We start from the raw sequence: 25,735 nt of genomic DNA on the forward strand, positions 1-25,735 counted from the left end.
GGTTTTAATATGAACTCGGAAGCGCCCGTGGGAGGAGGACTCTTCTCTTTCGTCTCTCTATGAGATTCAAGCCGTACTTCCCCTCGCAGCCCCGCCCTTTCCTTTGGCCCGGCCCCCGCGAAGTTTCTAGGCGACCGCGGTGCATTCTGGGGAAGGGACCGTTGAAGCAGGGCCGCCGCCAAGATGATGGTGAGTGATGGGGGGAAGCGGGAGCCAGAGGCGCGTTTATCCGCCGCCATCCTCCGCGGGGCGGGCGTCGTTCTCCTGGCGGGCGGCCTCTTCCTCCTCGGGAGAGGCTTCTCGGCGAGACGGAGCCGGTATTGATGGAAGCCGGGATGGGTCGCCGGTGGGCGGGAGGCCGACGCGGGAGCCTCGCCGGCGGCTCCGCTCCTGCAGCGTACGAGGCCTCCCGAGAGCCGGCGCTAAAAGCCAAACGGGCTACACGCGTTGGTCAGGTTTGGAACCCCGGAGACTAAAACTCCCGGCAAGCTCTGCGGCAGCCGGCTCCCTTAGCGGAATGGCTGCTTTGCCGCGAGGCACGCTGGGAGGTGTAGTCCCAGAGGTAATTCAGGGCAGGACAGCTTTCCCCCCACGAGACCTCACCCGCAGGTATTGTGGATGGGTGCATGTGTGAAGACGTTACGAAGCCTCTTACCCGGTGGGATGACCAGGATGGGTGTGCAGAAGAGGCAGCGCCCGCCCCCTCCCCTGCAGGGGGCTGCATTTGCACAAATTTAATTTTATTTACTTTTTTTACAAAATTTTACGTCCTGCCCCCATCTCCCTTGCGAAGCAACTCTGGGCTGCTTTCAGCAAGTATTTACATAAGCGCAATCCAGGCAGGCCTCGACTTTACAACGGTTCGTTTAGTGACCGTTCAAAGTTGCAAGGGACTTGGGCGTTTTTCATGCTTGCGACCACCGTTGGCCAGGCGATCCAAATTCAGACCCTCGGCAACGGACTCAACACTGAACGACGGTCCCTTTTTTGCCACCTCCGGACAAGCCAAGTCAATGGGGAAGCCAGATTCCCTTAACCACCCTGGGGTTAATTGAACAGCCGATGCGTCGCTTCGCTCCAAGGAAGGTGGTCAGATGGGGCAAAGTGCCATTAGCAAATGTTGCACTCGGGCAACAGCTGTTGGGGGGCTCCGTGCTGGCCGTAAGTTGAGGGCTGGGTGTACGTCGCTGTTGTTTTTACCAAGCTGCCTGAGCAGGGGGCTGGACTAGAAGACCCCCAAGGTCCCTTCCAGCTCCTGTTCTGTTCCTGTTCTGTTTCTATTCTATTCATTCTATTCTATTCCTATTTTATTCTATTCTATTCCTTCATTATTCTATTCTCTATTCTATATTTTCTATTCTATTCCATTCTATTTCCATTCCATTCCATATTTTCTCCTATTCTATTCCTTTCATATTTTCTATTCTATTCTATTCTATTCTATTCTATTCTATTCTATTCTATTCTATTCTATTCTATTCTATTCTATTCTATTCTATTCTATTCTATATTTTCTATTCTATTCTCTATTCTCTATTCTCTATTCTCTAATCTATTCTATTCTCTATTCTTTTCTCTATTCTATTCTTTTCTCTATTCTTATCATTACTCTACTCTATTCTTCAGCTTTCTGCCTTTTCCATGCCAGAAAGAACTGGATAATAATTTTCTTGTACGCGCAGTCAAATCTGTTGCTGGTTTTCCGCTCTGGGCCTCGCGATTCCTGACCCGTGACCCAACCTTTTACCCGCAGCCCACCCCTATTATCCTGCTGAAGGAAGGCACAGACACTTCTCAAGGCATCCCGCAGCTGGTGAGCAACATCAGCGCTTGCCAAGTGATTGCGGAAGCCGTCCGGACTACGCTGGGCCCCCGGGGCATGGACAAGCTCATTGTGGACGACAGAGGTGAGAGGCTGGTGCTGAGAGCGAGTCCACCGTTGCCAGGAGGTCAGGGGTTTCCCTACTGGGCGAGGTTTAAGCCTTGTGGACCTACATGGGTCTCATCCCGACAGGCTCCTCTTTCACTGTTCGGATTTTGCTCAGATGTCCTAATGTATCCAATACTCTTCTGTATACAGATCTGGCTAATTAATAATAATAATAATAATAATAATAATAATAATAATAATAATAATAATATGATGATGATGATGATGATGATGTTGTTGATACCTAGGATGCTGGCAGCAACCCGTGTCAACCATTAGTGCCAGTCAGTTTGAGCGTGCAGTTGATTAAGTTTCATATTTTATGAATAAAAGTTCTATATAATAAAAAAAAAGTTGGAAGGGACCTTGGAGGTCATCTAGTCAAACCCCCTGCCCAACAGGAAACCCTATCCCATTTCAGACAAATGGCTGTCCAATCTCTTCTTAAAAACTTCCAGTGTTGGAGCATTCACCACTTCTGGAGGCAGGTGGTTCCACTGGTTAATTGTCCTCACTGTCAGGAAGTTTCTCCTTAGTTCTAGGTTGCTTCTCTCCTTGATTAGTTTCCATCCGTTGCTTCTTGTCCTGCCTTCAGGCGCTTTGGAGAATGGCTTGACTCCCTCTTCTTTGGGGCAGCCCCTGAGATACTGGAACACTGCTATCATGTCACCCCTCACCCTTCATTAAACTGGACATCCCCAATTCCTGCAACCGTCCTTCGTATGTTTTAGCCTTCAGTCCCCTGACCTCTTTCGTTGCCCTTCTCTGCACTCTTTCCAGAGTCTGAACAACTCTCAATCTTTGCAGGCAAAGCAACCATTTCCAACGACGGCGCCACCATCCTGAAGCTTCTCGACGTGGTCCACCCTGCTGCGAAGACGCTGGTAGACATTGCCAAGTCCCAGGATGCAGAGGTGGGCTTTGGGGAAAGCGGAATCACAACTGAGGGGTGGGTGGGTGGGTGTCTGTGGAGTTTCTCCGTCCTCCGTTGTCCCAAAGAAAGGAGGAGGAGAGAACATTTTGCTTCTCATCCAAGAAGCTTCATCCGTTCCGATGGCGGGAGGGGGCCGGATGGAAGGATAGGTACAGAACGGATGAAGCTTCTCGGATCAGGAGCAAAATGTTTTCTCCTCATGGGGAAAAAAAACCCAGTCCAGTTGCCTTTTGAAGATAAAGCACCTTTGTCTGGAGATTCACCCAGATCGTGGATGTCCCGAAGGTGCTTTTTCTTCAAACAACAACTGGATTTTCCTGGGTTTTATTTTTCCTCCTTTGAAAAGCTTCTGAAGAAGCTTCTTGGGTGAAGAAGCGAAATGTTGTCAGGGGGAAACCCCCCCCCCAACAAACTCCAGTAGCCTTTTGAACAGCACCTTTGAGAGAAGTGGGGGGGGGGACATCCCGAAGGCCCCTGCAAAGTGAAGGAAGTGCCCCACGGAGAGACAGTGGAGAGACTCCCATTCTTTGTCCCTACCGAACAGGGGAGTTCAAACTGGGCCCTTTTATGACTCGTGGACTTCAACTCCCAGAACGCATCAGGCAGGCACTCTGGCTGAGGAATTCTGGGAGTTGAAGTCCACTCCTCTTAAAGTCTATATCGGGTTTTCGAACTTGGCCCTTTGATGACTTGTGGACTTCAATTCCCAGAATTCCTCAGCCAGTGTGCCTGGCTGAAGAATTCTGGGAGTTGATGTCCACTTCTTTTAAAGTCTATATCGGGTCTTCAAACGTGGCCCTTTTATGACTCTTGGACTTCAACTCCCAGAATTCCTCAGCCAGCATGGAGAACTGTGGCCCCTTTATGAGGCACGCTGGCCGAGGAATTCTGGGAGTTTGAAGTCCACAAGTCCTAAAAGGGCCAAGTTTGAAGACCCTTAATGTAGACTTTTAAGAGGAGTGGACTTCAACTCCTCGCTGGCTGAGGAATTCTGGGAGTTGAAGTCCACTGTTAAAGTCTCTATCAGGGGTCTTCAAACTTGGCCATTTGATGACTGGTGGACTTCATCTCCCAGAATTCCTCAGCCAGGGTGCCTGGCTGAGGAATTCTGGGAGTTGAAGTCCACGAGTCATCAAAGGGACTAGTTCGAAAAGCCCTGCTCTAAGCCTCACGGGCTTGTCTTCCAGCCTCAATATCTGCCTGCAGTCTGAGGAGACCTTTGAGGTCATCCAGTCCGTGGCAGGATGAGGCCAGGCTGGCTGGGGAATTCTGGGAGTTGAAGTCCACAAGTCCTCCCAAGGGCCCAGTTGGAAGACCCCTGTCCTAAAAGAGGAAGCAAAGCGGGAGTTCAGCTTCCCAGGAAAGCACTTCCTCTTATTCCGAGATCTTTCCTTCCCAGGTTGGGGACGGCACCACGTCGGTGACTCTCCTGGCTGCCGAATTCTTAAAGCAAGTCAAGCCCTACGTGGAAGAAGGCCTTCACCCCCAGATCATCATCCGGGCTTTCCGCACGGCAACACAACTGGTGAGCTGGGAGACGGTTGTGGTCCTTTTTGCCTCCAGAAGACGCAGGGGTCCCTAGACCCCCTGGTCCGTGGACCGCCACCGGTGGCAGAAATCCTACTCTGCGCAAGCAAGCCGAGCCCCATCCACGGGATGCAGGCGGCAGGCTGTCCAGTCTCTTCTTAAAAACCTCCGGCGATGGAGCACCCACAACTTCCGGTGGCAAGCCGTTCCACCGGTCAATCGTCCTCATTTCTCCTCCGTTCCAGGTTGCGTCTCTCCTCGGATCGGATTTCTATCCGTTTGCTTCTTCTCCTGCCTTCTTTGGGCGCTTTGGAGAAGTAAGAACTTGACCCATTCTCCTTTTCCTTTGGCAGGCCGTGGATAAGGTCCGGAAGATCGCCGTTACCATCAAGAAGACCGACCCGGTGTAAGTGGGCCCGGTCTCTCTTGCGGTCCTGTTTGTGGGAGAAATAAATTCTCGGAACGGGCGGGATGGATGAAACGCAGTTGACACACGAGAGAGAGAACTCCGTAGTCTGTTACCTTACTACAGACATGTCAAACACAAGGCCCGGGGGCCGGATCCGGCCCGCGAAGTGGTTTCATGTGGCCCGCGAAGCCATCCTGGAAACAGGGAGGGAACGGCCCCCACTGCCTTGGCCCTGGCCCAGAGACCCTCCTCCTGCCAGAGACCCCCAGATCTGTCCCACTCCTGCCCAGGCCCCCATAGGCACCCTTGATGCCAACGATGTAGAGCTGGCCACGCCCACCCAGTAGGCCATATGCACTCTAGCCACGCCCACCCAGTAGGCCACACCCACCCAGGCCACACCCACCCGGCCCCTTGAGGGCAACCGCAATGCTGATGCGGCCCTCAATGAAATTGAGTTTGACACCCCTGCCTTACTAGAACAACCCTGGGCAGGGGGAAAGATTTTTAAATCTCTGCCTTCCCAAAGCGATCCGTCCTCTTTGATTTGCCGTATTATTACTCGTGGCGCCAGAAGTAACCTCAGCCCCGTTCCCTAAATTTTAGCCTGAGCTGCTTGGCCTGAATATGTATGCTTGCATCATCTGCCTTTTCCGAGATAGGTAAATACGCTCAGGTTTGTTTTTTTTTTCATTTTTATTTTTTTACTTATTTTGTTACCTTTTATTTATTTATTCGCGCTGGAGAAGGGATGCGTTCATCCCAAGGATCTTTAAACTTGACTCCTGACAGTTGACCCGTTAACTTCCACCGGAAGCTGCTTCCAAGTCCTCAACGTGAAGTCTAGGTATTCCTTGGCTACTGGAGCCCCGAATCGATGTCGCTAAGGGAGACGGCGGTTAAGTGGATTTTGCCCCGTTCATAACCGCCTTTCTCGCCAGAGTCGTTAAGCGAATTGCTGCAGTTGTGAATAAAAAGGGCTGTGAAGTTAACTCTGAAGGTCGCCAAAGGGGATCGCGTGACCCCGGAGCACCGAGGCCTGTCATAAACATGAATCAGTTGCCAAGCATCAGAGGGCAACAGGGATGCTACAACGGTCGTAAGTGCGAAAAACGATCGCAGGCCACTTTCTTCAGTGCCGGCGTAAGTCCGGACCGTGACTAAATCGACGCTTGTAAATCGAGCACTGCCTGTAACGTTTCCTAAGGTTACTTTTGAACTTTCCTCCTGCCAGTTCGACGTGACAGCTCATTTAGCGACCGTTGAAAGTTTCAACCTCACGACCGCTTTCACCCTGACGACCGTTGCAGCATCCCTCCAGGGTCAGGTGATCCGAATTCAAGAGCATTGGCAACTGTCTCACGTTGATGACGGCTGTGGCGTTGTCCTGGGGATCCCTTGATTCCCTTTTTGCGACTTCCTGAGAAGCAAAAGTCAGCGGATTGACAGCCGTGTTACCTGACTTAAGAACGGCAGCGATGCGCCGTGGCGAGAAAGGTGGTCCAATGGAGCAAAGCTCACTGAACAAAGGTCTCGCTCAGCAACGTAAATTTGGGGTTCCATTGCGGTCATATGTTGAGGACTAGCTGTAATTGAGAATTAGAGCTGCTTCAGCCCGGGGTGCCCTAAAGCAGGGCCCCCCCAACCTTGGCCCTTTTAGGACTTGTGGACTTGCAACTCCCAGAATTTCTCAGCTGGCCAGGACTGGCTGAGGAATTCTGGGAGTTGAAGTCCTAAAAGGGCCAAGTTTGAAGACCCATGATGTAGACTTTAAGAGGAGTGGACTTCAACTCCCAGAATTCCTCAGCCAGTGTACCTGGCTGAGGAATCCTGGGAGTTGAAGTCCACAAAGTCCTAAAAGGGCCAAGTTTGAAGACCCCTGATGTAGACTTTGACTTCAACTCCCAGAATTCCTCAGCCAGACACGCTGGCTGGGGAATCCTAGGAGTTGAAGTCCACAAGTCCTAAAAGGGCCACGTTTGAAGACCCCTGATGTAGACTTTAAGAGGAGTGGACTTGCAACTCCCAGAATTCCTCAGCCAGACACGTTTGAAGATCCCTGCTCTATAAGATGCCAGGCTTGACATATTCTGGCCTCTGTTGTTCTGAGTTCGAGATCAGCTCGCTTTTGCCCAGCTGAAAAGTGGAATGCAGGAGAAAAGGGGCTCCGGGGGTATCTTATCTGTCCACGTTTTCGTGGGTTGTTGGGCTTCTGGAAAGCCTTGCCACGAGTCCCAGGAGGGAAATACTCGGAGCTGCTTCAGCCCAGGGTGCCTTAAAGCAGGGGAATTCTGGGAGTTGAAGTCCACAAGTCATAAAGTGGCCAAGGTTGGGGAACCTTGCCCTAAAGTCTTGCAGCAACCATGCATACCGTCCCTCTTCCTTTGCTTCCTCCCATCTCCTCCTCCTCTTCCTCCCCCCCCCCCGCAGAGAGCTGAGCGGCCTGCTAGAGAAGTGCGCCAGCACCGCTTTGAGCTCCAAGCTGATTTCCCACCAAAAGGACTTCTTTGCCAAGATGGTGGTTGACGCGGTGATGATGCTGGACGAGATGCTGCAGATCAAAATGATCGGCATCAAGAAGGTGCAAGGCGGAGCGTTGGAGGTGAGCTTCCGGAGTGGGGGATGGTCCGGGATGGTTCCCGGCATTTTCATGATGTCTTCAGGAAATGAAACCGCCCAGAGCTGCTTGGTAGGCGAGTTCGGACCGAGCTTCTGTCTAGGACAGAGGTGGGGAGCTTGCCCCCCCCCTTTTAGGACCCCCAGAATTCCCCAGCCAGCATCGCCCTTCCCGAGGATTCTGGGACTTGGAAGTTCCCCCCCCCTTTCCTCTCAAAAGTTGGGAAAAACGCATTTTGGAAGGGTTAAGCTGGCTTCTCGCGAATTGCAGGACTTAGCCGGATGTTTTGGGAAGTTTCTCCGCCTCCCACTAAGCAATTTTGGTCTTTCCGCAGGATTCCCAGCTGGTAGCTGGAGTGGCCTTCAAGAAAACCTTTTCCTACGCCGGGTTCGAGATGCAGCCCAAGAAGTACGAGTCGCCCAAGATTGCCCTGCTGAACATTGAGTTGGAGCTGAAAGCCGAGAAGGACAACGCGGAAGTCCGAGTCCAGAATGTGGCGGTGAGGCCTTATCTCATCCGCTGGGACGGGGTGGGGTTTTGGGGGGGGGTTGGGCAGTGGAAGCCGTGCAGATAGGGCAGGGGTTAGAGAGGAGGTGTGGGCTGTGAGTCTTGGAGCCTTTGTGTTGAGAGACATCTTGGCTGGACACGGCTGTTGTACCTAAGCCAGTGTTCCTCGGCGTAACCATTTTAAGATACGTGGGCTTCATCTCCCAGAATTTCCCAGCCAGCATGCGCTGGCTGAGGAATTCTGGGAGTTGAAGTTCACGCATCTTAAAATGGTTAAAGTCGGGAATAGAAGAATAGAATGGAATAGGAGTAGGAATAGAATAGAATAGAATAGAATAGAATAGAATAGAATAGAATAGAATAGAATGATATTGTAATATAGAATAAATATTGGAATATGGAATATAGAATAGAATAAATATTGCAAAATAGAATAGAATAGAGCTGGAAGGGACCTTGGAGGTCTTCTAGTCTAGCCCCCTGCTCAGGCAGGAACCCCTATAACATCTCAGACAAGTGACTGTCTAGCCCAGGGGTCGGCAACCTGAAAAAGCAAAAGAGCCACTGGGAACCGGTTCCATCACACATAAAAAAAAGAGCTACTGAAGGCGGTAGCTCTGTAAACGGCCGCGGCAGCTTTCCAAACCGGCACCAGCAGGTCTCCAAACGGGTACCGCCGCTGCCCATTCCGAGAGGTGCGCGCGCAGCTCTCCAAACCTTTGGAGTGGTGTGCGCGCACCTCCTCCCATTCGGAGTGGTGCGCGCGCACCTCCGCCTGTTCCGAGAGGTGTGCGCGCAGCTCTCCAAACCTTTGGAGTGGTGCGCGCGCACCTCCTCCTGTTCGGAGAGGTGCGCGCACACCGGGCGACCAGGAGACGGCTTAAAGAGCCGCATGCAGCTCCGGAGCCGTGGGTTGCCGACCTATGGTCTAGCCTGATCTTAAAAACCTCCAGTGATGGAGCACCCACGATTTCTGGTGGCAGGCTGTTCCACTGGTTAATTGTCCTCAGTGTCAGGAAGTTTCTCCTTCATTCCAACTTGTTCCATATTGTCCTAAGGTCTAACTCCCGTCACTTAAGCATTTCTTTTAAGAAATGAAACAGCTGAAGGCCACAAGGCCACCCCAAAAGAAGGAAGGGTGCTCTCGGAAAATGCCACCCTCCCCCCATTATTATTATTACTGTACAGGTAGTCCTCGACTTAACGACCACAATTGAGCCCAAATTTTCTGTTGTTAAGTGAGACATTCGTTCAGTGAGTTTTGCCCCATTGTACGGCCTTCCTTTCCACAGTTCTTAAGGTCAGTAACACCGTTGTTAAGTGAATCTGCCTTCCCCCTCCCTTGTCAGAAGGTTGTGAAAGGGGTTCACGTGACCTCAGGACACTGAGGGTTGATTGACGGGTCGTATGAAAAACGGTCATAAGTCAACTTTTTCCAGGGCCGTCGTAACAATGAACGGTCACTCAACGAACGGTTGTTAAGTCAAGGACTGCCTGCCGCACTTGCTTTCGCCGCATCAGTTATCCCCTCTTCTTTTCAACCACAGTCCAAAAAAAATCCGGTCTGTTCATGTGCCAAAACTTTTGACCCGTTTGTTCCGGTAAGATAATCCCAGTCTTTGGGATCTGCCCCTACAGGAATACCAGGCCATCGTGGACGCCGAGTGGAACATTTTGTACGACAAGCTGGATAAGCTCCACAAATCCGGGGCCAAAGTCATCCTGTCCAAACTGCCCATCGGAGACGTGGCTACTCAGTACTTTGCAGACCGGGACATGTTCTGCGCTGGACGAGTCGCCGAAGAGGACCTGAAGAGGACCATGATGGTAATGGGTCCCCTCTCTTCCGGACATCCCAGGTTCCCGCGAGATCGATTGGAAAAAGACCCACTCGGAATCGGAGGGAGGGAGGGGGAAAACAGACTCTCCGTTGAGACGCAAGCGTAATTGTGCAGAGCAAAGGTCCACAGCCTTTTTTTTGCAACCGAGCCACGTGTTTGTGCGCACGTCCACCCAGCCCCCCCTCGCAGGAGCCGTCGCGGCTACTCGCCGTCGGGACAGCATCGCAGGAGCACTCGCGGCCCCGCTGCACGAGCGAGGACGGGTGCTCGTGTGTGTGCGCGCCTACACACCCGCCCCTCCCACAAACCCCCACCCCCTCTTTCCCCACTCCCCCAATGTGAAAAGATCGGGGAACTCTGCTTTAGCATCTACAGTTTTTTAGCGGAGTGTCTGTAAGGCTCTCCGAGCCGGAATTGTCGCCGCGGGAGAATTTTAACGGTTCAATTTAATTGTTTGAAATAATTTTAAAACTTTTTGGGGGGTGGGGGTGTCGTTCTCTTTCCTTCCCGCCCCCCCTCCTTTGGCATCCTTTGTTTAACGATTCTATTTGACTCTCTCTTCGATATTAAGTCGAACTTTTCTCCCGCGGCGATTTGGCTGTGGCGAGTTGTCGTTTTAGTCCCTTTTCTCGCAGTAGAATGTAGCCTCTGTTTATGTCCAGATGGCTTGTTTGGCCAGTGCGGGTGGGAAAGATCTTTGTGGTTTCTTGATTTAACTGTTGTCTGCTGTTTGATTCTTGGTCTGTTCTGGTGTTTAATCTTGGTCTTCATCTCTGCTCATCTGGGCGTTGCCCTGTGGATGGGGGCGGTTTGGTCCTTTTTTGGTTTCCCCTTTTTTTGAGGGGGGGGGGCTTTTGATTTGCCTCCCTCCGAATGCTGTACAGAATTTCTCTGTCGGCCTGGATGGCTGAACCTCACCCCTTCCCTTCTAGCACTGATGATGTTATCTAGTTGGGTGGTGAAGCGTCCACGCAAATGGAAAAGAAGGAGGGGGCGATGGGGAGGAAGGAGGAGGAGGAAGAGGAGGACGACTGGAGTCCTTGGTCCACTCTGATTTTGCTTGTTTTCTCGCAGATGCTTCATTCTAACACTGATGATGTTCCCTAGTTGGGCCATGAAATGTCTGCAAGAAAACCATTAAACTCAGCACCAGGGACCCCATAGTCTTCATTCTCCTCCTCGTCCTCTTCTTCCTCCTCTTCTTGACAAGCCCCACTCCCTTCCAGCACTGATGATGTTCCTTAGTTGGGTCATGAAACGTCTGCAAGGAAACCATCAAACTCGGAGAGCACCAGAGACCCCATAGTCGTCTTCCTCCTCCTCCTCCTCCTCCTCCTCCTCCTTCCTCTTGACAAGCCCCACTCCTTTCCAGCACTGATGATGTTCCTTAGTTGGGTCATGAAACGTCTGCAAGGAAACCATCAAACTCAGAGAGCACTAAGGATCTTCTCTCTCCCCCCCCATCACCGTTCAGCCCTGAGCTACAAATGTTCTCTTCTCTTGCTAGAGGTGGGAGTGTTAAAAAAAAAAAAGCAACAGGCCCACCTCACTGTGGGATCTCAGCTGGGCTTCTGAACGACTTGCGGCTGTGTAGACGTTGCGCTAAAAGGGCTCTTTTTGCCTGGCAGGCCTGCGGGGGATCCATCCAGACCAGCGCAAACTCTCTCACGGATGACGTCCTTGGACGCTGTGCGATCTTTGAGGAGGCCCAGATTGGAGGGGACAGGTAAGGGGGCGGGGAGGGGGCGGCGGTTGTCTGGGAGGCTTCGGGGCCGGGAAGACCCTCGGGATGAGCCCCCATCTGCCCAGCGCCCCCCTGTTCTTCATCCTACAAACCTCCAAGAGGATTTTTTTTTAATCCCATTTATATCCCGCCCTTCTCCGAAGACTCAGGGCGGCTTACAATTTAAAGCACAAATCAATGTGCTTAGCAATAGCCTTCATTCTGTGTATATGCCTGCTTATTAGGGCTTTCACACACACCCCCAAGCGGCATTATTACAAAGTCAGCTTAATTGCCCCCAACAATCTGGGTCCTCATTTTACCTATCTCGGAAGGATGGAAGGCTGAGTCAACCTTGAGCCTGGTGGGACTCGAACCTGGACTAATTGCAGGCAGCTGGTGTTACTTAAGGAGGCATTAGCCCACTGCGCCACCAAGGATTGCCGGAATTAAAGTGGCATTTTGGCTTCCTGGCCTCGTTCGCGCTCCTCAGTTAGAGTCGAGCAGACCGTGGCCTTCTGCAAAACAGACCTTGCTGATGTCCTGGGAATTTACAACATCTGGAGAGGGCTCCAGCTGTGTCTTCATTGCCCCGGATTGTAGGCCGCGGGTGCTGTGAACAGTTTTGGTTCCAGCAGGAAAGAACAGCCCTGGTGTGTTCGTTGAAAGGAACGCCGCCTTTAAAATGATTCGTACGGTCATCAGAGATTTGCCGGGACCTGAAAACATCGGGAAATTGTACTCTGGGTGGTCCTCAACTTAACCACCATTTCTTTAGTGACCGGAGTTAACAATGGCCCTGAAAAAAAAACGACAGTATTTCGCACTTGACGCCCGTTGCAGCAGCCCCACGGCCATGTGATGAAAAACTCAAGATACTTGGCAACTGGCATGTACTTAATGACGGTTGCAGTGTTGATGTGATTGCCCATGGGGAAGCCAGCTTCGCTTAACAGCCGTCTCACTGACTTCACAACTGCAGGGATTCGCTTAAGAACTGCGCCAAGAAAAGTCGTCGTCAGGGCCCGCTTCAAAAGCTCATCCGAAGAAAGCAGAGGCGGTGGAAGCCGTGTCTTCCAAAAGGAACTTTTATTGGGAGAAGCTGATAGCAGGCAGGATAGACAGGGTCTGAGGGTTTCCCCCGCTCGGATCGATAGGTGAAAAATGTCCCAAGCAAAACCCCACCCCGTTCAGTTACATCCGGTCAGTTCCCGTGGGCCAATCCCCAGGTGGTTGTGCGAGAGAGCTGATAACGCCAGGCTGTCTCGGGGTTGCAACGCTGTCAAATGTGGGCTTTCACACCTTCCCTTCCAAATGCGGAGATAAACCAGTTGCCGGAGACACATTCCTTTCTTCTTCTCTCTACCCCCCCCCCCTTTTCATCAAGGGGAGAGAGAGTTCACACAAAGTGTGCAGAACAGCAACGTGTTACAGTGTTAGCCATAGGAGGAAAACAAAGCAATAACCCCAGCACTTCTCCCCCCCCCACCCCCTCCAGGAGTACGGCCTGAACCCAGATGTCAAGGCTGCAAACGCTGGATGGTTTTTTTGCTCTGACAATATAAGAGGCAGCCTTTTCCTTTAAACTGTTTTGCTTCGAATCAATGAAGGTGGGGTGGGGTGGGGGGTGGGGAATGCTAACCCGGTTGTTTTAATTAAGATAAGGGATGGCCGTGCTACAGAAAGGAAGTGAAGCTTTGCAGGTTAAACTACTTGGAGAATGTGGTCCATGACGTGTAATTAAGGGAGGGAATTGTGGATGGTACGCTGCGTTCGGGGGAGGAGGATTCAGATTTCTGGCGTCCGTCCATGAGTGCCGATGCTTCGTTCTCACTATGGTAGGCTTTTTAGAAAAAACAATGCCTGAACGTTCTTTTGATCTTTCAGCGGAACCATGACACCAGAATGATAAGAGAGAGTAGAGTAGAGTTAAAGACAGGAAAAGAATCCCCTTAGAACAGACATGTCAAACACAAGGCCCGGGGGCCAGATCCGGCCCGCGAAGTGGTTTCATGCGGCCCGCGAAGCCATCCTGGCAACAGTGAGGGGACGGCCCCCCACTGCCTTGGCCCTGGCCCAGAGACCCTCCTTTCGCCAGAGATCCTCAGATCTGTCCCACTCCTGCCCAGGCCCCCATAGGCACCCTTGATGCGAACGATGTAGAGCTGGCCATGCCCACCCAGTAGGCCATACACACTCTAGCCACGTCTACCCAGTAGGCCACGCCCACCCAAGCCACACCCACCCGGCCCCCTGAGGGCAACCGCAATGCTGATGCGGCCCTCCATGAAATAGAGTTTGACACCCCTGCCTTAGAATATGGGTTCTGACAGTCGTAAAATGAGGCAAACCCCCCCCCCCCCCTTAACAACTGCCTCGCTTAGCCACAGAGATTTTTGGGTTGAGCTGTGGCTGCAAGTTGAGGACTTCCTGTCCACTGAACGTTAAAACGGACCTGGCCTCCTTCGCCCGAAAAAAAAAATTTTTTTTTCATCCCCACGCCCTGCAGGACGTCTTGGAAGCGCCCTTTTCCCCCGCTCATCCAAAAAGCAAAAACTTTTTCTCTCTCTCTCTCTTTCTCTCTCTCTCTCTCTCTCCCGGGCAGGTATAATTTCTTCACAGGTTGCCCCAAGGCCAAGACCTGCACCATCATCCTGCGAGGCGGGGCAGAGCAGTTCATGGAGGAGACGGAGCGCTCCCTACATGACGCCATCATGATTGTCCGGCGGGCGATCAAGGTACGTGTCCTTCGGTTCTTCTGCAGTGGGGGAGGGGGGTGGCTGGTTTGGGAGGAGGGGGGCAGGGGGACAACGGACCTTGTCCTGCTGGCCAGGTGTCAAATTTCAGTGCCCCCCCAAACAAGAAAAAAAAGAGAATAGAATAGTGCTGGAAGGGACCTTGGAGGCAAACCTATAGCACAGTGGTGGCGAACCTATGGCACGGGTGCCAGAAGGGGCACTTAGAGCCCTCTCTGTGGGCACACGCGTCTCGCTCTTTGGCTACGTTTTCACAGGAAAAGGCCGTTTTTCAAGCCCTTTCCTAGCCAAAAAAAGCCTCCGGAGTGAACACACTGTTTTTAGCTTTGAATTACATCAAATCTGACACCAGAAACAGACTAACGGATGACCTGAGTGCTGCCTGTGTTGCTCTCAAACTTACAAAGTATAAGCCGGGGTTAGACAAATGATCAGCCTGCATACAACAGCAAAAATCGCAACCGTTGTTCAAAAGCATGCCAAGGGCAAACTTTTACCTTTCAGTAGAAAGTCGTTTGTATCCTTGAAAGCTTCGTTATTGTGTTTTTCTTTTTAAGACAAAAGATGTCAATGGATGAGTTGCCGTGTTGGCACTTTGCGATAAATAAGTGGGTTTTGGGTTTGCAGTTTGGGCACTCGGTTTCTAAAATGTTCGCCATCACTGCTGCAGCATCTCAGACAAGCGACTGTCCTGATGTCCAGGTTCTGAGGTTTTGCTTGATTAAAAAAAAAAAATAATACAGAAAACCAGAAGTTGCCTTCAAGCTTTACGTTTTTATTCAGCTGAACAAAGGCGGGCTCCTCTGAAAGAGGAAAAGCCCCAAATATCAGAAAAGCCTTATTTTTTAATACCTTCTCTGATTGCGTAGCAGGATGCGGTGGCTCAGTGGGATAAGACGCTGAGTTTGTCGATCAGAAGGTCGGCAGTTTGGCGGGTCGAATCCCGAGTGCCGCATAGCAGAGTGAGCGCCTGTTACTCGTCCCAGCTTCTGCCCACCTAGCAGTTCGAAAGCACGTAAAAATGCAAGTAGAAAAACAGGGACCACTACGGTGGGAAGGTAACAGCGTTCCGTGCGCCTTTGGCGCCTAGTTATGCCGGCCACATGACCACGGAGACGTCCTCGGACGAGCGCTGGCTCTTCGGCTTTGAAACGGAGATGAGCACCGGCCCCTAGAGTCGGAAACGACTAGCACCCATGTGCAGGGGAACCTTTACCTTAACCTTTACCTGATTGCGTAAGCAACTCACCCAGCCAAGCTGACACACACGAGATGAAGTTTTCACCCTTTAAGGCTGACACCCTGTAGATAAGAGCAGAAGTAGCTAAAAATGTTCCCTTTGGGGTGTTTCCCCCAGGACACCAGATGTTCCCTTTTTTTGGGTGGTCCCTTCAGACACCAGATGTTTCCGGCTGGGTTAGGATATTGCGTCTTTCCTGTCCCGTTACGACCCTGCATTCGCGGTTGTGCAAGTGGCCAGAGACGGTGGAACCATCCGCACGTATTCACAAGGGCTGCTGTCCCCCTAAGTCCGGCTCAATGGTCCAGCCTCTTCTGAAAAAACCTCCGGCAATGGAGCGCCCACGATTTCTGGAGGCAACTCCTGTTCCATGTCCCCATCTGGATGTCTTTTTTTTTTTCCCTCCCCAGCACGACTCCGTGGTCGCCGGCGGGGGAGCGATCGAAATGGAAATCTCCAAATACCTCCGAGATTACTCCAGGACCATCCCAGGAAAGCAACAGCTGCTGATCGGGGCGTACGCCAAAGCCCTGGAGATTATCCCACGGCAGCTTTGCGACAACGCCGGCTTCGACGCCACCAACATCCTCAACCAGCTCCGAGCCAAGCACGCCCAGGTGAGCTTTCCCGGTGGGAAGGATGGGCTGGGAGCGTTCAGTTGTGCAAAAATATTTTTTTTAAAAACAAAAACAAAACACCTCTCTGTTTCTCCAGATTTCTAGCCCTGGAGCTTTACGTTTTCTCTTGTTTCCCGGTCTTTGCATCATTCAAAGGCAAAATTGAAATATTTAAAACTTGACACCCAGTGCAGCACAGCCAAACAGACATAAAAGGCCGGGTTTTGAATCTGCAGCATAAAAACTGCAGTAAATCCTTTCCCCATCGAGTGTTGTCTTAATGGTAGCTGGACTCCCTCTGAAGGTGGCAGGTTGGTGACCTTCCTTGGGCAGTTAGTTGAGACAATGGTTGGGTCTCCTGATCCATCAGGACACAGTTGGCTTGTTTGTGGGGTGCTTGGTGCTGTCTTGTCTACCATTCACCCCTCCATCCGTATCTACGTATCTGTGTATGTTTTCCATCCATTCCTGTCTCTCTGCCTGTATGTCTGCCTATGTCTACTTTCTCTCTGTCTGTCTTACCTATCATCCATCCATATCTATCTATCTATCTATCATCCATCTATCCATCCCTGTGTCTGTCCATCCATCTATCCATCCATCCATATCTGTGTCATCCATCCATCTATCCATATCTATCCATCTATATCAGGCATGTCAAACACAAGGCCCGGGGGCCGGATGCGGCCCGCGAAGTGGTTTCATGCAGCCCGCGAAGCCATCCTGGAAAGAGTGAGGGAACGGCCCCCACTGCCTTGGCCCTGGCCCAGAGACCCTCCTCCTGCCAGAGACCCTCAGATCTGTCCCACTCCTGCCCAGGCCCCCATAGGCACCCTTGATGCGAACGATGTAGAGCTGGCCACGCCCACCCAGTAGGCCAATCATCCATCTAATCTATTGGATCATCTATCTAATCTATCATCTGTCTCCATCTATCTATCTCTATCATCCATCTCTATCTATCTATCTATCTATCTATCTATCTATCTACCATCCATCTATCCATCCCTGTCTCTGTTCGTCCATCCATCCATCCATCCATCCATCCATATCTTATCTATTCATCTTTATAATCTATATCTTATCTATTTAGTTATCTATTGTATTTATGTAATCTATCATCCATCTAATCTATTGGATCATCTAATCTATCTGTCTCTATCTATCTATCTATCTATCTATCATCTATCTATCTATCTATCTATCTATCTATCTATCTATCTATCTATCTATCTATCTATCTATCTATCTCTACCATCCATCTATCCATCCCTGTCTCTGTCCATCCATCCATCCATATCTTATCTATTCATCTATATAATCTATATCTTATCTATTATCTAGTTATCTATTGTATTTATCTATGTAACCTATCATCCATCTAATCTATTGGATCATCTATCCATCTATCATCTATATCCATCTATCAATTCATCTATCCATCCACCCATTGTCTGTCTGTCTGTCTGTCTATCTATCTATCTATCTATCTATCTATCTATCTATCTATCTATCTATCTATCTATCTATCTCAATCATCTTTTCTACTGTGTCCTCAGCTAAGTGACAGTGGTCAGTTCACAAACAACAGTGTTAACAATGTGTTGGGTAAGTTGTTTTTAAAACTGCCTGGCCATTTCCTCCACCTTCTGTGATTCTTCTACCCCTGTACCTCCGGAGACCTTCCAGCCGCAGCCTCGGCCTGCACCGGCCGCCACGGCCTGCCCAGGCCCAGACCAGGAGCGGGGAAGTGGGGCGGGCTGTGAGGACGGAGGTGTCCGCTGGCTTCAGGCCTCTTCTGTCTGCTCTGCAGGGCGGCACCTGGTACGGCGTCGACGTGAGCAACGAAGACATTGCCGACAACTTTGCGGGCTGCGTGTGGGAGCCGGCCATTGTGCGCATCAACGCCCTGACGGCCGCCTCCGAGGCCGCCTGCCTCATCGTCTCGGTGGACGAAACCATCAAGAACCCCCGGTCCACGGTGGACGCCCCTCCCGCCGGCCGAGGGCGAGGCCGGCCACACAACCACTGAAGGCCGGGCTTTTTGTCGTGGGCGGGAGAGGGCGGGGCAGGCGGCAACCGGGCCTTCCCCGCTCGCCCGGTTTCGTCCCGGTTTCCCCAACGTGGGTTAGCGGGGCCAGCTTCGACGTTCGCAAGACCTCTCGGCACAGCCGCGAGTAGCTCTACTCCGGGGAGGTAACTTGCTCCCTTGAAATTCCGGGGAAAATTTCCTAGGAATGCTGAAATCCAGGCCTCCGCCTTCCTCTCCGGGTTTGTAAGAGCCGCCCACCCCCCCTGCCAAAAGAAATATATGGAGATTTGACAAATGCTCGAATGTTACGAGGTGGTTCACTCTAGGTTGTATTTATTGGGTTTTTGATGGAGGCTTAACCCCCCGCAGGGTCAAAATAAAACCGTTCCCCATTATCGAAATAAATCGAAATAAAAGCATTCCCCACTCCTGGCTTCTCCTATTTGTCCTCTTGCTTCTCGCCCACGTGGATGTGGCTTCAGTGGCTGGGAGTTCTTTTATTAGGAAGAAACACCAGCAGTCCTCCACTTAACGCCATTCCTTTAGCGACCGTGTGAAGTTAAACCGCGGCATTGTAAAAAGCGACCCACGGCCATTTTTCGCCCCGACGGCTGTGGCAGCATCCCCAGGGTGGTGTGATCAAAACTGGGGTGCTTGGCAACGTGTACTTAACGACGGTCGCGGCGTCCCGGGGATTGCGTGATCCCCTTTTGCGACCTGACGAGCAAAGGCAGTGGGGGCGGGGTGCCCGATTCACTTAACGACCGTGCTATTGAACAACTGCAGGGGTTCACTTAAGGACGGTGGCAAGAACGGCTGTCAAACGAGGCCAGACTCCGCTAAGAAGGGTCTCGCTTAGCAAAGGAAAATTGGGGCGGTCGTAAGTCGAGGACTCGTTGGGAGAAGAGGGGAAAGCCTTTGGAGAGCCCAGGTGCTGTGGCTCCTGGGGTCCCTGACCTGCTGAGTCCCACCAGCTCATTCCGATCCAACCTTCCTAATCTTTTTTTTTTATTATTATTATTTTTAGCTGGCAGCGCCCAATTTTCATGGCGCAAAAATGTCCTGAAGTTACAAAGGAGAAAACGGAAGAGTCGCTTCTAATTCCCCCTGCCGGGCTTGGAGAAAGCGACGTTTTGTTGGCTTTGGAAATTTTTGTACCCTTGGCAGGTGGTTCTCTCCGATTGTGCCCTAAGCGGGCAGCGGTTTCAGCCGTGCATACATACATACATACATACATACAGCCACATGCTTCTCCCAGAAGAAGGAAGCTGAAGCCACCAGCCTGAGGATGACGGATGAGATTCCGTCGAAACGTCGCTCCTACACCTTCAGTTCTACGCGGGAAAAAACCTGAATGACCAAAGATCCACATACAAACACCCGTGAAAAACATTATATATATTTTATATATATATATATTACGCACACGCCTTTCTTTCGCTTGGTGGGTGTGGAGCTGTTTGGCCCAGAGCGAGTCTCGGCCAAGGCGCTTCAAGTGATCTTTTGTCTGCCAGCTTCCTTCCCTCCTTCTTCCCCTCTTCTGTTCTTCCTCCCTCTTTTCCTTCTTTTCTCTTGGTTTTCCTTCCTCTCGTGCTTCCTCCCTCCCCTTCTCTTTTCCTTCCCTCCCTCCCTCCCTCCGCTTTTCCTTCCCTTCCTCTTTTCCTTCATTTCCCTTCCCTCTTTCTCTTTCCCTCCCTCCCTCCCTCTCCCCTTCTTCCTTATTTCCTTCCTTTCTGTTTTCCTTTCGCTTCCTTCCTCCCCTCTTTTCCTCCATTTCTCTTCCCTTTGTTTTCCTTCCCTCTTTTCCTCCCTCCCCCTTTTCCTTCCCTTCCCTCTTTCTCTTTTCCTCCCTCCCTCTTCCCTTCTTCCTTATTTCCTCCCTCCCGTTTTCCTCCCTTCGTTTCTCTTCCCCCTTTATTTTCCTTCCCCCCCCCTTTCTCTTTTCCTCCCTGCCCTCCCCCCTTTTGCTTCCTCCCTCCCTCCTTCCCCTCCCCTTTTCCTTCCCTTCCTCTTTTCCTTCATTTCCCCTCCCTCTTTCTCTCTTCCTCCCTCCCTCCCTCCCTCCCCTCCCTTCATCCTTCCTTTGTCGCCCACCCACCCACCCACCCACCCATCTTGTGACCCGAGGTCCCACATCAGCTGTGTGCACGTGCGCAGCTGCCACTCGCAGGCCGCCTGGCGGGGCAGGCTGATGTATTTGGCCTGGTCTAATGCATTTGGGGTATTTTATTTAGTAATTTTAATTATTGATTGTAATGGGCTAGTTCTATTTAATCTTATTTTTAACTTTTGTATATTGTATTTTTATTGCCCTGTACACCGCCCTGAGTCCTTCGGGAGAAGGGCGGTATAGAAATTAAAATAATAATAATAATAATAATAATAATAATAATAATAATAATAATAATAATAATAATAATAAAAGAAGACACAAACTCAAGGCTGAACATCTACGAGCGCCAAAGTCCGGTGGTGGTTCAGGTTGTGGGATCCTACAGGGTGACTTCTGAAGGGAGGGTCAAAATCCCACCCACCCCTACCCCTAATTTTTGCTTCTCTTTCTGCCCTTTTGTCCAACTGTTTATATACCCCGGTAGGCACTCAGCTGAAATTTCCGCGTGCGATCTATTTCACGGCGGCTTCAAGGGAAGAGATGCGGCCGGCAGGCTTGCCACGCCGGCCATCCTTCTGAACCCCAGCCCGAGGCTCCAGGAGAAAACCGCTGGTCTCGATGGCTGCCTTGGTGGCCTTTCTTGGCAACCGCCCACCCACCCAGGAAAGGAACTCGGCGGGTGTTTTATTGACCCGACTGCACAAGAAGGATCAGATTGGAAGAAAAAATGAGTCTCTGCAGGGTGTCTCGGTTTGAAGAGGTGCGGCCTCAATGGACGTTTCTCTGGCACAAGCCCCCCCCTTTCTTAAAAAACACCCCCCCACCCCAGATTTTGTTTCACGGCTTCGCATCTTAAAAGAGGGTTAGGAAAAGCAGCCAAGATCAGAGACTCTGAATGTGTAGCTCTTATCTGCAGGGGTCCTGGGGGCGGGATGGGGGGGTAAGAAGGGGGAGGCCTGGGGCTATGAGCCCCCCCCCTTGAATTGCCAGTGGCTATCGGAATGGGAAGGGGAGAGGGGGGGAAGAAAAGGGGAGGAGTGGAGGGGAAAGGGGGAGGAGGGAGGGGGAAGGAAGGAGGAGAGGAAGGAAGAAGGGAATTGCAAAGGAAGGGAAGAACAAGGGAGACTTGGCAATGGGATGGATTGATGGAGAGGGGAGGGGGAATGAAGGAACGAGGGAATGGGACGGACTGATGGAAGGAAGGAACAAATAGAGGGAAAAGGGAAGGAAGGAGAGGGAAGGGATGAAGGAACGGGAGAGCGGGATGGAGGGAAGGAAGGAAGGGAAAAAGGGAAGGAACCAAGGAGGGAACAGGATGGAAGGAAAGGAAAGGAGGAAGAAGAAAGAATAAATGACAGCGGCACACATTATCAATGTAATTGCAATGTACATAAAAGTTGGGTGGGGGGGATTTTCTGCAATTGGCACCGCCCTGACTCCCCCTTCCCCTTCCCGGAGCACTCTACCTGCCAAAAATGGATCTGGATGATGGGATGGCGTTTGGGCGCTTCCACACCTACTCCCCAGTACATCTCCCACCTGCCTTCCACGCACACCTGGGCCGAAAGACAAAAATCATTTTGCCCCACAGGAGGAGAAGCCCTCCAGAACCCAGCATCTCCTAAGCCACCATCCAACCAAGCAGCGAACGCCCAGCGCCAGATGTCTGCTCAGGAACTATGGTTTACCCAACACACATCTTGCAGGTTTGTTTGGCAAACCCAGTCAGATAAACCGTGGACCAACCGGTCGCCTCCTGGCCCAGTTCTATCATTTTCTCTTGGCTTCGTGTCCACCTAAGCTTCAAGCACGGATCCAGTTGTCCACCAGGAGACCTCTTCCCACGGTGGCATCATTTTGACCTGCTCTCCAGATTGCGGATCTCTGGATCGAACTCGTGGTCCCCGTATTTAGCTTGCTTCTAATATTTGAGGGGGGGTCCAAAAAGAGCAGGGGGTCCACCTCTTCTCCAAAGCACCCGAAGGCAGGACAAGAAGCGACGGATGGAAACTGACCAAGGAGAGAAGCAACCTGGAACGAAGGAGGAATTTCCCGACAGTGAGAACAATTAACCAGTGGAACTGCTTGCCACCAGAAGTTGTGGGTGCTCCAACACTGGAAGTTTTTAAGAAGAGACTGGACAGCGATTTGTCTGAAATGGTATAGGGTTTCCTGCCTGAGCAGGGGGTTGGACTAGATGACCTCCACGGTCCCTTCTAATTCTGTTCCTCGATCGGAAATGTTGCTTTTTGGCCACTTTGTGGACTTTTAACTCTCAGAATTCCCCAGCAAATTAGGCCAAATTCTGGGAGGTGAAATCCTGAAAGCTGTTGGGACGTCCCTGATCCGAAGCCCTTTGGGCCTCGTTCCCCAAAAGGTTGGCAACTTAAAAGAGGGGATCCTTTACGCCCGCCCCCAAACGCACAACCGCACCCCCCCTCCCTTTTCGTGTCCCCTTTCCAAGCAAGCCGAGAGACGACGCCGACCCTTATTTCGAAGAAACTTTATTCAACACTCATTCGTAAAATAGCTCTTATATTCGTAGGCTTTCAAAGTTTCGTTTCCCTTTTTCCTTCTTCGCTTCCTTCGTGTCTTTTAAATTTTAAACAACGCGTGGTTTACATTCGGCAAAGTTCAAGAGCAACAACATCAAAGTGCATTTTACAGACAAAAATTCTGCCCCCACCCCCACCCCGGTGTGTTTTTTTTTAAAAAAAAAACCACGATGGTCTCCTGACAGACACCCCCCCCCCTAAAACTCCTTCCCGAGAGGGTGGCCAGGATGAATGAAATGGATGGAGGCGTCTAGTCGTTGCTTCCCTTCAGCAGGTGGGGAAAACAAGACACCTGCCTACATCTCACCTGTCTGAGCCTCATCCTTTGCCCATCCACCTCTGGAAGCCAGCTGCTTCCCAAAACGGGCACCCTCCAGATGTTTGGGGACCACGGGGGGGGAGGAGGGTTTCTGGGAGTGAGCCCGGCACATCTGGAAGAGGCAGAATAGGATTAGGCTGGCTTTAAGATGGGGTGGGGTGGGGGAAACAACAACAACCCTGCTCCAATCTGCAAGTTGCAAAGACCTTCCTCTTCACAGTCAACCTCACTTCTCCTCCAAAAAAAAAACAACTGGTTCTCACAACCCAGATCTTCCCTCCAAGCGAGAGTTGTGCCCAGGTTTGGGTTTTGCACGCACGCACGCACACACACACACCGATTTTGTCCACATTTTCTTTGGAGTCCTAAAAGCGGACCCCATTCGCTTAAAAAAAAACGAGACGGGGCCGCCGATATTGGGAACGATTCCAATACAGGTAAGTCCTCGGCTTACGGCCGCAATGGAGCCCCCCATGTTTCTGTCGCTAAGCGGGACGGTTGCCCTGGGAGTTTGGCCCTGCCTTACGCCCTTCCTTGCCAGAGTCGTTCAAGGAATCGCTGCACTCGTTAGTCACGCGGTCGTTAAATGAATCTGGCTTCCCTCCCCCCCCCCCCAAGGAGGGAGTTTGCTTTCTCGGAAGGTCACAAAAGGGGTGGATCGCCTGACACACACCCACACACCCAGGAGCACGCCGCGACCGTCGTAAATACGAGTCAGTTGCCAAGAGGGGGAATTTTGATTGGATGACCACAGGGGATGCCGCGACGGGCCTAAGTCACATTTTTCAGGGCCGCTGCGACTTTGAACGGTCGCTAAGTGAACGGTGGTAAGTTGAGGACTCCCTGCAAAGTAAATGAATAAGAAATAAACAATTTGGCCACCAGCTGTACATGGATGGGTTTGAAATGGCAGTTTTTCCCCCGACATCCTCACCTACAATTGCACCCCTGAACGACAACCACAGCATATAATCTCCCTTTGTCAAGAAATTTAGGGGTTCAAACCTGTTTGCTTTGGGGTGGGGGTAGAGGGGGGGCCTGTCTGGGCAAGGGGCTCTCCAAGGAGCCCAGTGAATGACACAAGCCCAAAGAAGAGGGGCACCAAAGGACATCCAACTGGAAGGAAAGGCGGGCATTTTCGGGATCCTTGTGGATGGTCGGCAAGTCAGTTTAATAAATAAACTTAGCAAATAAATCAATTTAATAAACAAAACGCAGCCAACAAACACATGTAATGCCCAGGAAAAGTAAAGAAAGCAAATTTAATAAATATAACAAATTTAGCAAATAGATCAATTTAATAAATAAATATAGCGAATAAACAAAGGAAATAAATAGAAAAATAAACAGCGAATCCATCGAATAAATAGGAAAAATCAACCAATCAGTTGAATAAACAGGAAAAGTAAATCCATCGAATAAAGAGGAAAAAATAAAGCCAGCTGAACAAACAGGAAAGGGAAATATAGCAAACCAGCCGAACAAAACCGGGAAAAATAAATTCATCGAATAAATCGGAAAAATGTAGCAAATCAATTGAATGAATCGGGAAAATGAATGTAGCAAGTCAATCGAATAAATCGGAAAAAGAAGTACATTTAAGGAAGCAAATAATTTTTTTAAAAAAAAATAAATGTAACAAATCGATTTAATAAATGAATGCAGCCAATAGGAAAATAAATTGAATAAACACACGGATAAAACCAACCAATAAAGAAAGGAAAAGATGAGCAAGATTCCAAGCACTTTCTCGTAACACAGCTCAGTGATTCTCAAGCTGGGCGACTTTAAGAGGCCTGGGCTTCCAACTCGAAGCTGGCTGGGGAATTCTGGGAATTGTAGCCCAGACCTCTTAAAGTCGCCCAGCTTGAGAAACACTGAACAGTTTAGTAAAAACTGAACGGTGTTGGCTAATCGTGGCTAAAGAGTAAACTTGCAGTTTATCTCTGATGCAACTACGTGAAAAGAGGCCCAACGGTTGAGTTTCTGGGATGCAGGATAATACCCCTTACGTTAAATTTTATACAACCCCAACATTTGGGTGGGGAGGTCCTTCAACCTTCAGATACAGAGGGCTGGACTAGAAGACCTCCAAGGTCCCTTCCAACTCTTGTTATTCTATTATTCAGTTATTCTTATGGTAAAGGTAAAGGTAAAGGTTCCCCCGCACGTGCGTGCTAGTCGTTTCCGACTCTAGGGGCCGGTGCTCATCTCCGCTTCAAAGCCGAAGAGCCAGCGCTTGTCCGAGGACGTCTCTGTGGTCATGTGGCCGGCATGACTAGACGCCAAAGGCGCACGGAACGCTGTTACCTTCCCACCGTAGTGGTCCCTCTTTTTCTACTTGCATTTTTACGTGCTTTCGAACTGCTAGGTTGGCAGAAGCTGGGACGAGTAACGGGCGCTCGCTCTGCTACGCGGCACTCGGGATTTGACCCGCCAAACTGCCGACCTTCCGATCGACAAGCTCAGCGTCCTAACCCACTGAGCCACCGCGTCCCTTATTCTTATGGTACAAGGCTGTAACTAAATCTCAGCCTCTTACCGGCATGGGTGTCCACTTGGGTTAGGGGAGAAGAAAGACCTCACGGGTGTTGTGATGCACACAAAAGGAATTA

The 25,735-nt window shown here is 50.8% G+C and overlaps 1 protein-coding gene across 1 annotated transcript; it reads left to right on the top strand.

The window, feature by feature from the left end:
• Nucleotides 1-108: 108 nt before the first annotated feature.
• Nucleotides 109-18,562, top strand: CCT7 (chaperonin containing TCP1 subunit 7). The gene is made up of 12 exons (XM_081332195.1): nt 109-189; nt 1,754-1,907; nt 2,738-2,844; nt 4,264-4,389; nt 4,745-4,797; nt 7,231-7,402; nt 7,752-7,916; nt 9,563-9,751; nt 11,394-11,491; nt 14,094-14,226; nt 15,895-16,101; nt 17,915-18,562. Exons 1-12 carry the CDS (start codon nt 184-186, stop codon nt 18,131-18,133), a joined length of 1,629 nt encoding a protein of 542 aa, XP_081188321.1. The 5' UTR covers nt 109-183; the 3' UTR covers nt 18,134-18,562.
• The last annotated feature ends 7,173 nt before the right edge of the window (nt 18,563-25,735 follow it).

This window comes from Vipera berus, assembly GCF_964194415.1.
Source record: "Vipera berus genome assembly, chromosome: 7".
NCBI lineage: Eukaryota > Metazoa > Chordata > Lepidosauria > Squamata > Viperidae > Vipera > Vipera berus.